This window comes from Trachinotus anak, unplaced genomic scaffold (genome assembly GCF_046630095.1).
Source record: "Trachinotus anak isolate AG129_WGS33_773 ecotype Australia unplaced genomic scaffold, CSIRO_AGI_Tana_v1 ptg000009l, whole genome shotgun sequence".
Classification (NCBI taxonomy): domain Eukaryota; kingdom Metazoa; phylum Chordata; class Actinopteri; order Carangiformes; family Carangidae; genus Trachinotus; species Trachinotus anak.
Genome location: NW_027273860.1, coordinates 10,116,457 through 10,132,917, shown reverse-complemented (window position 1 = coordinate 10,132,917; position 16,461 = coordinate 10,116,457). Strand labels below are relative to the sequence as shown.

The 16,461-nt window shown below is 42.5% G+C and overlaps 1 protein-coding gene across 1 annotated transcript; it reads right to left on the bottom strand.

Moving 5' to 3' along the window:
- Positions 1 to 3,596: 3,596 nt before the first annotated feature.
- Positions 3,597 to 16,159, bottom strand: wasf3b (WASP family member 3b). The gene is made up of 9 exons (XM_071485202.1): positions 16,032 to 16,159; positions 10,960 to 11,116; positions 8,620 to 8,754; positions 8,151 to 8,304; positions 6,832 to 6,949; positions 6,313 to 6,494; positions 5,911 to 6,186; positions 5,373 to 5,686; positions 3,597 to 4,602 (listed from the first exon to the last, which is right to left on the bottom strand). The coding sequence occupies exons 2-9, from the start codon at positions 11,090 to 11,092 to the stop codon at positions 4,445 to 4,447; spliced, it is 1,470 nt and encodes a 489-aa protein (XP_071341303.1). The 5' UTR covers positions 11,093 to 11,116; positions 16,032 to 16,159; the 3' UTR covers positions 3,597 to 4,444.
- Positions 16,160 to 16,461: the final 302 nt, after the last annotated feature.

Sequence of the window (16,461 nt, the reverse complement as noted above, 5' to 3'; positions counted from 1 at the left end):
CCAGAGTGAAGCGCGTCTAGAGCAGCATCCCGGCGCTCTGCTGCTGCACTCTGGACGTGCGTCGAAAGCTAAACAGCCGCGGAGGGCTAAAAATAGACCCGGCGCTCTCTGATCCGCGCCCTGCGTCCTCCACAGGCGCCGAGAAAGAAATCAAGCCGCTTTTTCTGCTCCTCGCCTCTCCCGTTTTCTGTCTTCTTTTCTCTATGGATTGTGCGCGAATGTGTTTTATTTGTGCTCGCGTCTGGGAGGCTCAAGACAAAGCCCCAGGAGACCCCCACCATTAACCCTCTCTCCTCCATCTTCCATTAGTATGGAGGCACCAAACCAAGTATAGGTCTATCGGATTATGTAACCACCTTGTATCCCTCCTCCGTCACCTTTTTGAATCGAAATTGCTTTTTGAATGTCAGGAGGTTGCTATAGAATTTTACTGCTGTTTATTTGAGGAAACCCCACGAATTAGAGTGATAGGGATATTACATTTTAAAGTGATGACACGAATATGAAATAAATTACCCCTAAAGGATTATAGCAGATTGACTCAACATGCCTTTGATGAAATCACTACAAACCAATTGACAAAAGCTCACATAGCAAAAGTATACAGGGGATTTTTATCTGCAAAATCTGAATGTAATTCCATTTATTTGATATTGTTTGGCTCCTAAACAGCCTCACATAAACCACATTTTATCTGATCTGCATGCTAGACTTCAGTGTAATTTGCATGCAACAAGCACAGATCCTCTTTTTCAGTGTTGTAGGTCACATAGGCCACTGGAGGCAATGTGTCATGGTACCCTGATTTCATCATGACCCTAATAATTTTGTTTATGTACCCAGTGTACTTCACCCGTACTACACTGAAAGAGCTACAATCATCCCTGGTCACAGGATTTGCAACATTTTTTTTTTGCAAATTGCAGTTTTTTTTTTTGATATCTCGCTGTTTAGAGCAGATGCTTGTAAAGTTCAGACGTTTGCTTTGATCATGCTTTGAGGTCAATTTACTGTAATTTGATAGAGGCCCAAATTATAACCACTCACCAGCTGCTCTGAGTTAGTTATCCATTATTTTCGGTCTCAAAACTAGCCTGCAAGCCCCTCAAAAACAAGTATGCTGATTCCTCATTCATACACATCATGTCAGCAATAACTAGCCTATGAATGGTAGTTATTTTTTAGATGTCAAGCAATACTCAGACAGCAATAACATCCACGTCCCACTATGACTTCTTCCTGCAGTGTGAAGTGCCATAATGGCCGCTTGGGTGGGGATGTGTTGTAGTGAACAGGCTCAAGTGATGCTTCAGTGATACATCTTCCCATGGGTTGCAGGATAATCAGTCCTGGGCTGGAAAAGTGGACAAGATCAAATGACTCATTTGTCTCAGTGACACCACTGCCTCTTTCCTCTACAATGCTTTTTCCAACCCAAAATCAGGCTTTGATCGTTTGTCACACTGGAATGAAGTTTTTTTTTTTTTTTTTTTTGTTGCCTCTGCCTTTTGTGAGCATATGAACTGTCCTGAGTGTTGTAACCTCAAGTGTCAGTGTGTGATCTGGGACTGTGTTTTCGTGCATACGCTATGAGTTGCATGGCCTCTGGGTGTGTGCATGTGTGTGTCTCTGTGTGTGTTTGTGATCCTGCCTCTCAGCAGACCATAACCTGTCTCCTTGTGTCTTGTGTTGTCGGAAGGTTGGGGAAATACAAATTCCTGTTGACCCCCTGACCTTAGAGGTTAATGCTGCCAGTCTTCCTGTCAATTCTGAGAGAAGTGGCCTCGTTACGTGTTTGTAGAGCTTTTTGAAGGGAGATAGGACTAGGATATGGACGCTCCAGCACTTCAAGCCAAAGTGAAAGGGACTCTGAATGAACTGGGATCCTAGTCCTGCTGTGTGTTTTCTGTCTCCTTTATATCACTAATATTCTACTCCACTTTAAATCAATCTAGTCTGGTTGAGGCAGGTGTCCATTAAGTGACCTCTGAATGATTCTATGAGCTAAAAATGGCCACGTCCAATTACGAAGATAATGCTTCTTCATTCCTTCCTTGCCTCCTCCCCTCTCAGTAAGCCTGATCGAGGTACAGAAGGAGCCCGTCTTTCTGGTCTCAGATCAGGTGCAAAGCATTAAAACAACGGGGGATGACTAAGGAAAGATAAGAGAATAGCATTTCTAAGCTTTGGAACGTAGCCTGTGTATGTGAACTTGTGCACAGTGTCAGACTGAACCCTGTAGATATTCAATGAGCACCAACAGGTCAGGCTGGCACATCACAAACCATCACAAACTCTTATTCCTTTACCTTTGGAGAAAAGTCTATTTTGTTATATTCATTGAAAAGTTCTATTTTTTTCCACTTTAGTCTGGCCTGAATTCTTTCAGATTCTGATGTTGTATGATAATAATGGCGCTGTAAAGCCTTTTTCTGAATGTAGTAATAATCAAATTGTTTAACTGATACCCCCTCCTCTTGACTCATTTGTTTCTGTAAATAAGGCATGCATAAGGGGAGGGACTTTATACCACCGTGCATGGTGCTACCAAAGCCAGTCAAACTAGGGGATGAGTTGGGTCGCACCATTTTTTTTTGACTGACACTTCTCCACATCAGCTTTTAATGTAGAACTTGTCCTGTTAGGTTTCACTCTCCTTGCTTCAATATGCACCAGTTCGTAAAGGCTGGTTAAGAGACGACTGAGCAGATTTGGCTACACAGATGGAGGATGTTTGAGAAAAGAAATGGTAAAGGACTCTCTCTGATCGGTGAATGTTTTCCTCTCGTGCAGCCAACAATATTGTTGAGATTTTCATGGTTGAGCAGGTGTGACCAAGGGCTTTGTATCCAAGAATAGTTGAAGACTGTGATGTTGGATGTAATACTTATCTGTATACACACACCTGTTTATCTACTGAATGGTTTCACAGTGTAACAGTACACAGAGATGTACAAAGCAACTGGGGTTTTTGAGAAAATGTGTAGCCAGTAATGGCCTGTTCAAGTGAGGAGGTGTCTTTCCGATGGTTACTAATCTAGAGCTAAATATCAAAACACTCAAGGGCCTGTGAATGTGTGTGTGTGTGTGTGTGTGTTTTGGGGTGGGGGTTGGAGATAGGGGGGACACCGCAGTAACAGCATCTTGTGTAGACGTATGCGTAGTTTTCAATGTGAAATGCACTTTATTTTTTGGATGAAAATGGCACAACAAATTAAGTATCTGCAAAATGAAACGTATTAACGATAATCAACATGCACTAACTTAACTGAGATATTGTAAAAACATTTGTGTGAACGTGGTGTCTATTTTTCCAAGGTGTTAGTTGTACTTTTTATTGCTTTGGTTAGTTCACTCAATTGAGAGATCTTGTTAATTTTGTATTAAAAACAAACATGTGCTGTGCATAAAACTCCTGCCTTGACTAATTTGTTCATCCTCGCCCTGGCTCGGTGCCCCCCTTTTCGCACTCTTCTGTTTCCCTGGCAACTCCCTTCTTAGCTGTACTGTTACCATGGAAACTGAAGTCTTAGAGCCAGGTATGTGTCGTCTCTATGCCGACAGTGGAACAGTAAAGAGACATGGCAGCCCAGCCATGATCCTTCATTCATCATTTTATTTTTCTCTGGGTCAAAGGTTACAGAGCTCACACTAGCATATACATGACCCCCTCCCACCCGTCCCCTCCCTCACAGCAATGAGCGATTGCAGACGCAGATGGCTCAGTCAATTATCAGATTTATGATCAGTAAGACTTTTTACATATCACCCTCTCATTCATCTTCACCACAGCATCTCAAATGCTCTTCCCAGTCCCTCGTTCAGTGGCCTGGATCTATTATATCACTGACCGCAGCCGCCACTGAGCTCCTCCATTACTTCTTCACTTCCAGTTATTGTCATCTACATGTTAAAAACTTGCCTCATGATCTATGGCATACGCAAGTGTTTGAGTAAAAACATTACAAAAAGACAAGTAACATTGGTTAGCTCAAGAGGAAAGTTTCTAATCCTTCTATAACTCTCAAGCTCTGACTATACATGAAATAAGCACCTTCACACGGTGTCTATAGTGTTATAACAGGTAGAGAAACATCCACTGGGGTGTATTCACAATGCTTTGAAATATAATCATCAAACTGAATGTTAATGTTTCACAGAGTAGTCAGCGTTACAGTATATTTATAACTAGTCTCTTTACAGTGTTTATGCATCTTGAATACACCCCCAGATTTCCAGTTTTGGACCATTCAGCTTATATCAACCTACAGCATGTGATTGTGTGTAGGTGTAGTAGTGTGTGTGTGTGTTTTCAGCAACAAAGTGTGTGATCACCCGTGAGTGTGGTACAGTGGGCATTCCTTCAAGTGAGTGTGAGATCGACTGATTGTGTGTCTTCTTATTGTGTGTTTATCTTCAGTGGTTATCCCATTTTTCACGTTTGTTAATCCGACCAATCGTTCTCCTCCAACTCAGAGTCGTCCTCGGAGTCGGAGTATTCCACTGCGATGCGTCGTGACAGGATGGTGGCCACGTCGTTTCCGACTGGCTCCCTCTTAGCCTGCTGTTCCTGCTGCTCCTGCACCTTCTTCAGCTGGATGCCTGCAGGAAAATATGGAGAGTAAATCCATGTTTTTAACTTGTACACTCATAAAGTAGGGTGTGGAAATCATTTATTTCCATCAACAGTAGAGTCTTTATTCTTGATAAAGAAAGTAGGTTTTGACAAAACACCTACATTTTGTTTTTTGTTTTTTTTAATCAGCATGCTAACATTTATTGTAAATATTCAAAAATTAGAAAATATGGCAAAGTAATAAAAATAAGTGAAGCTAACTAAAATTGCCTGATTTGAAGTATAAAACAAAAAAGTGCAATACAACTCTATTTTCTAAACCTCCTTTTTGGTAGTGAAATTAGTATGTATGTTTAATTTATTATGCAAAATTATCATGTAAGTGTCTGTTGTGTTGTACAGAGATACTCCCTCAGTTTACTTTGACCAAAGTTATGCCTAATTAATTGACTATTCAGTTGGTTATTTATTTTCAAATACAGTAAGTGGCTAAGATAATGGGTTTTAACTGGACTAGTTAAAATCTGTCTGATGAATTTAAAGTCTTTGAATGAAAATGTCATTTTTTACTTTTTTTAGTACAATACGGTGCAATTAAAAGTATTCCCACCCTTAGAAGTTTGAAATTAATTGAGATCACCCTGCAGAGATCTGCTGTCACTTTGACACTGAGGAATGTTAGTGCTATTGCATTTTCATCATTGTTTTTTTTTTTAACAAACCCTTTGTTGGTGGGTAAAACCCACAAAATGACACATCTTTATAAGCACACACACATACACACTACAGCTCTTACCCATACGTATAGCAGCCAGCAGATCACTGCGGGCATCATTGACCACTGCGGTCTCAACCGGCACAGAGGAGGACATCTTGTGGGTTGAGGAGTGGGAGGCACCAGCTGGAAGGGGGGGGGGTGGAGGACCGGGAGGAGGTGGAGCTGTCTGGGCTCCAGATACAGGTGGTGGAGGCGGAGCGTAGCCACCAGCACCAGCCATTGGACCAGGAGCCATCGGACCTCCAGGAGGAGAGGCAAAGGCAGTCTGGGCGGAGGGGATGAGAGGGGCTGGAGGAGGGGGAGGAGGAGCAGTGTTGGCATAGCCATCCATACTGCAAGAAAGACAGAATAATAGAGAATTAGCAGATAGCTAACAGAAGAGTCTCAGTGGTCTGCACTTGATATTACAAGTACAGTCATCAGTGTTCAAGAGGAAAGTCTAAAGATACCACCCCACTAGGTGGCAGCAGCATCTCAAAGTTCAAGCATTACAGTAAAGGCAGATCCAATATGTTAAAGCTATTAGATGAACTGGTGAAGCAGTTTGCATTTTTACCTGTAGTCCACTGGTGGAAGGGACATCGAGCCACCATTCATAGCCTCAGTGGGTGGGGGAGGCAGCGGGACTTGGTGGTGGTGAGAACGGCCCAGTGTCCCGCCCTGGTAGGCCATCATAGTCCTGCCCCTGTTATCATGTTCACCTGCTCCACGAGCGGCGTGCCCTGCAGCCATCTGGGCAGCCAAGATGCTGGGCGGAGGACCAGAGTAGGTGTGGGCGTGGCCAGCATGGTTCATGGCATTGGGGTAGTGGTGCTGATCGGGACCATGACCCCTGAGGAGAGACAGCGGGGAAGAGGTGAAGATGGAAGGTGAAACAGAAGAAAAGTTGCGAGTTTGTTTCCGCACCAGAAGAATGAGAAAAATGAAGTTCCATACCAGACTGTGTGTGTTCACCTACCTGTTCTCTGGCGACATTGAGCCCTCAGAAGAAGCCCCTCTGTCTCGGTGTATAGTGTGCCGATGGTCTGGTCTCAGCTCCTTATCCAGAGCCATCATGTTCCATTCCTGCCGACGGTTCCTGGCCTTGCGGACCTTCTTCACCTCCCTCTGTAACGTCCCGTCCACACAACGCCGCTGCTCCTAGAAGCAAGAGAAGGAAGAGTTTTTAAGCTATTTTGTTTAAATAAGGTCAAAGTAGAAACGGAAATATAAAGGAGCAGTCTCTCATTATGTGTGTTCATCTACAGACCATACAGCTGAGAATAAAATGGGTTTCACTGAAAAATACTGCATGTTATGTAGCCTCTTCATATTTTTTAGCCATTATATCTATTCAGTGAACAACTCAAACTAATTCTAAAAAATCTGGGAAGGAGCAGCAGTTCAAGATGAATCAAAGAATTCAACCACAACAAACTGTAATGCTGGTATATTAAACTGTAGGATGACATGGCAGATCCTTAAGACAGAAGTGTACCTTCTGTTTCCTCTTCTCTTTCCTCTTGTCCTCTGTGTCCTGCAGCATCTTTTCCTTCCACAGGTCAAAAAAGTACGAGGGATCAGTGTAGAACTTCAGTGCTTCCTTGTGGTCATCCCTACAGAGACAGGCACCAAGAAGGTTAAACTGATTTACACATGTCTTTGTACAGAAACCTGCATGAAATAGAGTCAAAGAATCATCCCTCTTAAGGCAGAATGGTAGGTAGACTAAGTTGGGGATAAATCCTGTAACACTATGAATATTGAAATAGTGGAGGAGGCTGATGGAAGAACATGGGCGAAATTTTGAGTGGGAATCCTGTGTTGTTATCATAGGCAGCAGACCTGAAAATGACAAGATGAAAGTGGAAAGGGAGAGAGACAGACAGCGCAGAGAAAGACGGAGGAAAGTGTGCTATGTTGTCAGGGTTAGGAGGTGTACTCCCACTGGAGTCAGCCATGCTAAATATGTAATGCCCCTAAAGTACTGGAAAGCACGCTGCATGACAGCAGCTACCAAATAGCAGCAGAATGAAAACTGTGAATGTAGGTCAGAAACTTTTAAACAGATTTCAGTTTCTGCATGGTTCACCAAGTTAAACTTCACACTTTTACTGCCAAGTAAAACCAGTCGCTTGGAACTGTTCATTATTATATCACATTTTTTCTGTATTTCCCGACAGCAGACAACAAAATTTTCAATGATCAAATTTATTAAACTGATGCAACCTGGATCTAGATAAGCATCAGAAAATGGATGGATTGATCAATTAAAAGTGGTTCATTTAAGCTAATTGATTTGAGTTTTTGCCAAAACTGGCAGGCAGGAGAAAAGTATTTAAGACTTTTGTAAGTAAATTTAATTTAACATCCCTTAATACCATCTAATGCATGTTTTGATGCATGAATACAATACCTTTCAAGAATTTTCAAGATCTACAGATACCCTGGTTAAAAGATTGACAAAGCTGTACATAGAACACATGGTTTTAGTTTGAAATTTAACCTACTGAAGTGATTTGACAGTTTGTCAAATACGATCAAATGTTTGCTTTGGCTTCCACAACATAAAGCTGTACTTTGTACAAACACATGCTTTATTTATTTAATCTTGATAAAGAATAAAAAAGATCAGCGTTTAAATGCTGGTTGAAAATATATGACCAACAATGATTTGAGAAATGAAGGGGGAAAATGTAAAAGAAGTTCTTGTCTAAAAAAGTGACTCTTTGTACCATAAACTTCAAAGAATGTGACAGTGAATATGCAGCAAGAGCACACAGGAGGTCTGAGTGTGCAGGCACCAACAACACCAACCTGTATGAGGAGAGGATGTTGAGCGGTGGGGGCTTGTCACTCAGGTTGTACATTTCTCTGACAGGATTGGGCACGCTGCTCTTGGACACCACCTGCTGGTCCTGGATGGTAGAGCTCTTGAAGGCTTTCCTCATGTTGATGTCCTGCAGGGAAACTGAGAGCACCAAAACAGGAAAAGAAAACAAACGATTGAGTTGTCTATAGGAAAAAGAAACAAACGAAAGAAAGAAAGAAAAAATAAACAATGGAAAAAAGAAAAGTAACACTGGCAGGTATAAAAAAAATAACCTATCCACACAACAGAGTGCAGGCTGGTCTCAACTGTTTGTAAATGTTATGGCTGAAAGACGGCTATTGTGCAACTGGGCAACTTCATACAAAAACGCAGAACACATGAGACTGACAGCACTTCAGCAATGAGTAATGACTTGCTGTGCCTTTGCCCCCAGACCTCTAACCTCTGACCCACCTTCCTCCACGGTGGAGTCCAGCTGTGTGACCTTGACGGCCAGCCGGTCAATGCGGTCCTGGAGAGAGTTGGCACGCAGGTAGAAAGTGTTGGCCTCGTTAAACAACTCACCAAATATGTCCTCTGCATGTTTACCTGGAAAGAAAAGGAAAGAGACAGGAAAAACACGGAGAGAGTCAGGAAATTTGAGAGAAAGAAGGAGACTTGTAATCATTATCTGGGGCCAAGTAAATCCCCACAGAGACTGAAGACAATCAATCAATGCACCAGTAATGTGACACAATGTGAAACTAGAGTCTTACGAGTCTGTGCAGGAAATGGTGTCTCTCCATTCAGCAACATGGCTCATGAACAATTCAATATGAACTGACTACAGACTATTCATATCCTACCATGTGTGTATTTGTGTGTCTCCTGTCTCAACAGCTACTGTCGATGTGCCTTTAAGCTAGGATCATAATTCTATTATTCTAATGAAGCTGTTTAGTGAGTAAATGTTGAACATTGATAAATTCTACACTCCTCAACCCTCAAGAAGAAACTGGGTAACTTAACTATATCCATATTCATTAACCCATGGCTTTCCTCTATCTGTTTACACATACGGCCTCAAAGACCTGAGAGGTGACACACCAGTCAGTCAATACACACACTATTGCTGGCTGCTGAGATTCAAAGATTCAGAGGTTGCCCAGCAGCATCTTGGGGAGTTGTAAAAGTTTCAAATTAATACAAAATCAATAGTGCGTGTTTTGATTTTCAATCAAGCAAGATGGTTGCGACCTCGGTCCTGTGCACGTGCTAAAGCTCATGTTAGTCCCACCATTGCTCAATCAAAAAAAAAAACACAACTGGTTGTTGGTACACTCTTAGTTTAAGATTCACACTTTAAAGGTGCAACCATCTTCACAGCCCCTATTGACATTTGAATGGGTTGTTTTGGTCCTAACCCCCATGCACATTTGTGTTCTCAACCCTAAAAAGCAGAGATAACCCTGCTGTGTGCTGTGTTTAGTGGAGGGAGGGCTGGGCTCAAGGAGGAAGTAACCCACAGTAAATGTTGTTACCCCACAGGTGATGGAGCTATAAGCTCCAGGCTCCAGGAAACTTAGCCCACACTAAATAAGAGCAGAAGGCCTTTTACTACCAGACTGCAGGGATGTGGGTCATACTGACAACTAAAGATAGGAAATAAGATTTTTAAAATCCTCACCTGGAAGAACACAGGTTAAAAAACAGCCAGAGTACTTTCAGCATATCTAATAACATTGTTTAAGTATAGAACACTGTGAGTAAAAAGGTGGTATGGCTAACACACACAAACACAGGCTAAGGACTATTTCTGTCCCTCCTGCTGACAGGATGGGCTGCAGGAAAAATATTTAGAGGAAGGAAGAATCACAGATCCGGCATGGTGACCCCTGTCATCTCTGACCTCTCTTGAGGATTCTTATGGTTCACTTACACACATACATGTGCACAAAGACATGCAGAGTGTATGCTGTCTGTAGATATACCCCGCCAGGCCTGTGAGAGTATTTATATTTAACCCACACAGCTGCTGTTGATAGGCCCACTCCCAACACAGGAACTTGACACAATAAGAGTCTGACAGCCACTGAACGTAACTGGGCCAAAAAGTAGAGGGTTAACAACATAAAGGTCTGGTTTGAATTTATGCTGCGAGGGCACAGAATAAACTCTCCACACAGTTAGTGTGAGAGACAGAAAATGGGTGCAACTGAGGATAAATGGTCGAAGGCTAACTGTCACATGACAACACAAAGCACAGTGTTGATGGGTTATGAAACAAGGGCACTGGCATTGGAGATGGATGCCTAACAGTGAACATTCAACACACAAACACGACTAACACATGCAGTCGTATGTACAAAAACACACTGACATGAACAAACACACGCCAACACACATAGAGTGTATCTGCACTGTCACATGCACACAGCTGTCCAGATAAGTTCATTTCTGCAGAGCTATCTAAAAGGATTACATTTCAACCCTCCATGTTCCAGTGCGAGGCTGCTGTAACCCCAGGCCCTGTAACCATGACAACGTCCAAATCAATCACAGCTTCAGGATTAATGATGAAAGCATGTGATCTTGTCCCGCTACAAAGAGGCTACACACAATGAAGACAATCGTCATACTGAAGTTAGTGGGGTTAAAGCCTGAGGGGGTTGGAAGTTTCTTTTTTTAATATTACACAAGTTTTCTCTCCTATATGTGAGGCTGTTTGCAGCTGCTTCATGCAAAAGCTACACTATATGCATGTGTGTGTGTGTGTGTGTGTATGTGCATGTTTTGAGTGTGTGTGAGTCTTACTCAGGCTGCTGAGCTGACGGATGATGGCAGAGAGCGTGTTGTTCATCACGCACTCCAGCTCGCTGCCAATGCCCTCGGGCAGCTCCCCTCGGCAGAGGTGACGGGGCTCGATGTTCCTCTTCACCAGCGGCATGGCGAGGCCTCACACCGACACAAACTGCAGGGAAAAAATTAGGAACAAGCACACACGGTTTTAGACACAGGTACCCTGGTCAGAGAGACTGTCTGTCTGTGATGGAGACAGCAGGTGTTGAAAAAGCATCCACTCTGCTGAAGCGTCCATGAGCAAGACTCTGAACCGGCATGGACATGTTAGGACATATATATATCAATATATAGCATAAATTGTGATAAGAGGCAAGATATTATGTGTTAAGGATGCAACCAATATTTATTTTCATTATCAATTCACTGACTATTTTCTAAATTGACTGTTTTATCTGTAAAATGTAAATAATATCCATTAAAACATCACAGACCTCCATTTTCAATGTACACATTCATATTGTTTATTTTGTCTACCCAAAGGTCTAAAATATTCATTTATCATATTTCTGGTGATACATTAGTTGACTAATAGTTTAAACTCTAGTTACAATGCCATCTTATCTGGGAGTTTAAAGTATAAATTCAGTTATATGATCAGAATTTTCTAAAATTAGGACTGTTGTTTGCTTAGTCATCATATTCACAAGGATTTTAACTCAGAAACCGAGTCACCAACCACTAATAACCCTAACCCTGCAAAAGCACAGAACTATACTTGAAATATGGTTACAAAACCAATCCCAAGGCCCTGATTGAAAATTAATACAGTCTTGATTTCCTCAGTGTCAGTCAGCTCCAGTTCAGACTGAAGAGACAGACAGTGACCATAAAGTCACAGCTGTAATAAAATGCAATAACCCGGCAATAAATATTACCTCCCTATGTGAGGGCAAGTCCTCTTTATAAATTAATTTCTAAGAACCTATTTTTGAGAGCATAGTTTGCCCTCAAAGTGTGTTGTTGTATTGAATCACACTTTATTGTAAGGTGTTCCTATTATTCTGTCCACCGTCTGTATATTTATTGTCTGTAAAAACAAATAAAGCATGTGTGAGCCTGTAGACAGAGAACTGACAGTGATGACCAACAGTGTCCCAAAGCCAGAAGACTTGTGGCGACCAGCAGAGAGATTAAAGCATTAGAGATAGGAAGATACAGCGTGCCAGCTAATCCCAGGCCGGCTTGTCACTGGCCCAGCTGGAGTCCTGACACAAACAGAGATTCATGGATATGGTCAGCACCAAAAACATGGGAATTTTGATGAAAACAAGAACAAAGACTTGAAAGATCCCAACTGAAAAATACCTGCTTCATCTCTTTCTCCAGAGAATACGCAGAGTTTACAGACTTGCCAACACCCACAAATATATGAACTCTGAACTTCACTATCTAAAATTAAACCCCGATTGGCTTTCATCAGACACTCTGAACCTCAAAGCAGGGGAGATCTCAGGGTTCATCGGAGCAGCCATCTTATCGACTCTTCTTCCTGCTTCCTGTTTTTGTGGGCTCAGTCTGGCTCCTGTTTCCTGGTCCTCCCTGTGTCACATCTCTTCTTCCTGTCCAAACACTTGGACAGAACAATACAGGCTATGGCTCAAGAAGCAACCGGGCGGATAAATAGAAAGACAGATGGAAACATGCATACACCCTTTTCCAATAAAAACTTTCAGATGCAATTCTCGGACTCGCCAATCAAATGATTTTACGCTTAATTACAGTCGCAAAGCTTTAACTGTGCAGCTACGCCAAAAAAAACACACTTCAGAGAAAAGCAGGATGGAAAGACACAGGGGCTCTGGCAGTCTGACAGAAGGCTAATAATAGTTGACAGATACTAGAAATACAACTCATATCACCTGGGCTTTGCATATATTCATTAATGAGCACAAGAAGTTTGGAAAATAGGTTTTAAAATCCTTGCTAGCCCATCACTTCGAACAGGCTTAAATATTCATCATTTATTCTTTGTGACCACCCATCTCATAAAAGACTAAGGTGAGGTTACATCTTCAATACAATAAATAACCATGTCTCAGCAGGAAGCTACTGTAATTACGGATCGTGTCATTACAGCTGTCCATGACAGAGACACTTCTGTTCACCGGGGCCAATTCCCACCAGCAGAGTCCTCATCTGGCCCTGTTTTCTCAGCTAGGGACCCCCTGCAAACCCCAACAGCCTCACGCCAATGAGAGAAAACAAAAGGGGAAAATTACACCATCTTGTGCTGCCACAAAGGACACTGAATACAACCACTAAGGTCCGGTTTGGAGCAAAAGAGCTGCTTAGGTTTAGTGGTCTGCATAAACATTTTGGAAACACGGTGGGTCTTGTTGCACAGGAAGGAGGAGATGCAAATGAGAAGATTGCATGTTTTTGCTTTTACTGTCTGGCTGGCATGACAATCACATCAATGAGGCGAAATAATGAGCGGCTGGGGGCAAGCGGGAGGAGGGATGGGGCCTCGTCTGCTTGTGAGAAATGAGGGGAAAGTAGAGGCGAAAGAGGGCGCATGAGAGAGACACCAAGTGGGACAAGAGTGTGACAGAAAAGAGACAGTGAATGACACAGTGTGAGGGAGAGTGAGATCGGGTTGTGTGTAACATTAAGAGGTGGACTAAGTATGAGTGTGTGTGTGTGTGTGTGTGTGTGTGTGTGTGTGTGTGTGTGTGTGTGTGTGTGTGTTTGTGTGTATCAGGGGAAAAAGAGTGTATTGGGTGGGGGGAGGGGTAGAAACAGGGACCTCGGGGAAGCCACTGAAAGGTTCCCGGGACAATAGAGCTCCGTTCACACGGCAACAGCACGAGTTCTCCCATGCATCCTCCCCCTCCTCCTCCTCCTCCTCCTCCTCCTCCTCCCTCCTCCTCTTCGACCTTCTTTAAGGCCCCCTGTACTCTTGCAGTGAAAGCGTAGCAAGTGAGCGCTCCTCCCTCATCCACCACTCACTCAGGGAGAAAGGCCGGGGCAAGAAAGGGAGAGTAAAGACTGAACATCTCATCCACAGCACCACAGAAGAACATGTTATGCTCGTCATGTGCTCGGATGAATTATTACAACCCAACATGCACATGCAGTCATTCAAGCAAATAAACATGTACAAACACACACAAATACACCAGGTGGCCTCTCAAATGCCCCATTAGCAGCATTTTAACAGTCCGATCGGCAGCAAAAATGTCTTTGATCCTCAGTGGGGTGACTGTCAGGCCACGTTCAGAGTAAAACTCACTTCCCCTGTGACTCCTGCAAGACGCCCACATCTCTTCACAGATATACAGGGATAGAAAGGGCCTTTACTACAGATGTGAGAACTCCATTAAGATCTGAAAGGGGAGTCATTACCAATTTATGAGCCGAGTACAGCTTCTTGTGTTGCAAGCTGTTTTGCTTGTTCTGGTGTTATGAATAATGCAGCTTGGATTACGTCAGGTCATGCTGCCCTAAATATGATGTAAAAAATTTCTGTTGTGACATTGCGCCTGTCCAGGAACGTCTCCTTGTTCCAGCATTACTCAGGGGCATCCATGGTGAGTGCCTGTGATGCACTCTGGGTAAAAGTGGCTACTGACTAGTGAATACTAAAGGCTGCAGACTAGGCCAGGGAGCTTGGCTATACGTTTAACCTTCTTCTCTATATCCAGAGTGTCTATACAAGGCTGTGTGATAATGCAATACAACAGTTTACTGATATAGTCTTATCAGCCTATCCTTATACACCTTTGTTGTCCAAATGAATGATTCAGAGAAAACTCTGATTAGAAACTAACAGAATTTGTTACTGAAGAGTTACTTTGAACAGCAATTTAATTGCTTAATATGTGATTTTTCATTCATTTGCCATATAGTGATATACAATGTATTGACATCTAAAAATATTCAGTGTCTTCATCCAGCCTTAATATCTGTCTAGTAAATCTGCAGGATTATTCTTATTCAAATACCTGACTTTTTAATGCAGGCGTGACCCAAACTTGTCATAATCCCCATAATGTCATGATGGTAATACAATGGGATTAACAGCGGTTTCATCAAGTAGTTAATCAATTAATTGAATCAAAATGTGGTAATCAATCAAGTAATAAAAGCAGCATTTGTATGTTTCAGCTTTACAGTTCCAAAAATGTATTGCTTTTTCTCCTTTTTACATAAACTGATTATTTTAGGTATTTCTGGTTGTTTTTCAGATTACAAAAGCAATTCTTAATGTGAGCATTTTAAACTTTGAGGTCCATGTATCTGATACATGGACCTCAAAGGTTTAGGTTAATCAGTCATCGATTAGTCTAAAATGTGGCAGATCTATTAATCCACAGTAAATAGCTGCAGCTCTAGATGGAGGACATATCTTTGCTTTGAATATAGGGTAAGCTGTCATCATAGTAGCACTATCTGTAACTAATTTACCTGACTTCAATATTCACCACTTTACTTGGATTTCAGTTTGACTGCTTTAATGTTATCAAATGACTTGTCACCATTAAGTTCATACCATGTTCTACTTTGATGTTTCATGCCTTAAAATCCCACATTTATACACACACACACACACACACACACACACACACACACACACACACACACAGGCGTGAACTAATGGCAACCGCGATCAATCACTGTTCCGCACCGTCGCTTCCCGTTACTGATGGATTGACCCACATCTGTTCATCTACCTCGGTTTTTCCGTGGATTTCTGCCAGTTTTCATCTCAAATCTAACCAACCGTTAGCTGTCTCGGTGTCCAGCAGCTGATTAACACACCGGTATACAACCCACATCAATTATATAGTTAAAAATAAAAGCTTTAAAGTCACCCAGCTGAGGGGGAAAATATTGACTGTCCGTTTATTATCCTCAACTGGGGGTCCGCTCCAACTGACCACTTGGTTAGCTAGCTTATGTCCAGTGATCGACTTCTTAGTTTGGACAAATGAGACTACAGTCAACATAAATAACCACACAAATGCCACCATAGTGATAAAGGGTGTTCTTAGTCGCTGTAAAAAGTATCATAAGGCCCTCACCAGCACTTGAAATATTAGAAGAAACCAGCCCGTCCGCATGTCCCGTTAGGTACTCCTATTAGCTCTGCCATCCTGTGTCCCCCAGCCCGTCTGGCCACTCCGGGGAAAAATCCTTTGAGGACGGGGACACGCCCACCGGCCACATTCACCAATCACATCTCAAAGCAGGGGATTTAACACATGATGGGCGTTCACATCAACCAATAGGGTTTCTCCGTGAAATGAGTGACAAGGAGACTCTATGGCTTGAAGACGCTGTTGCAAATGGAGGGGGCGGGGCTACAATTGGGCGTTGCTGAAGAGCTTAGAGGGGTTTTTTTTTTTAATGCAACTGGGTCCCATCCGTGTCAAAATAATACGGGTTTTAAATTAATTTTGAGGCCTTTGGGGAATTTGTAGACACGAAGACCTGTTTATCTAACGACTAATA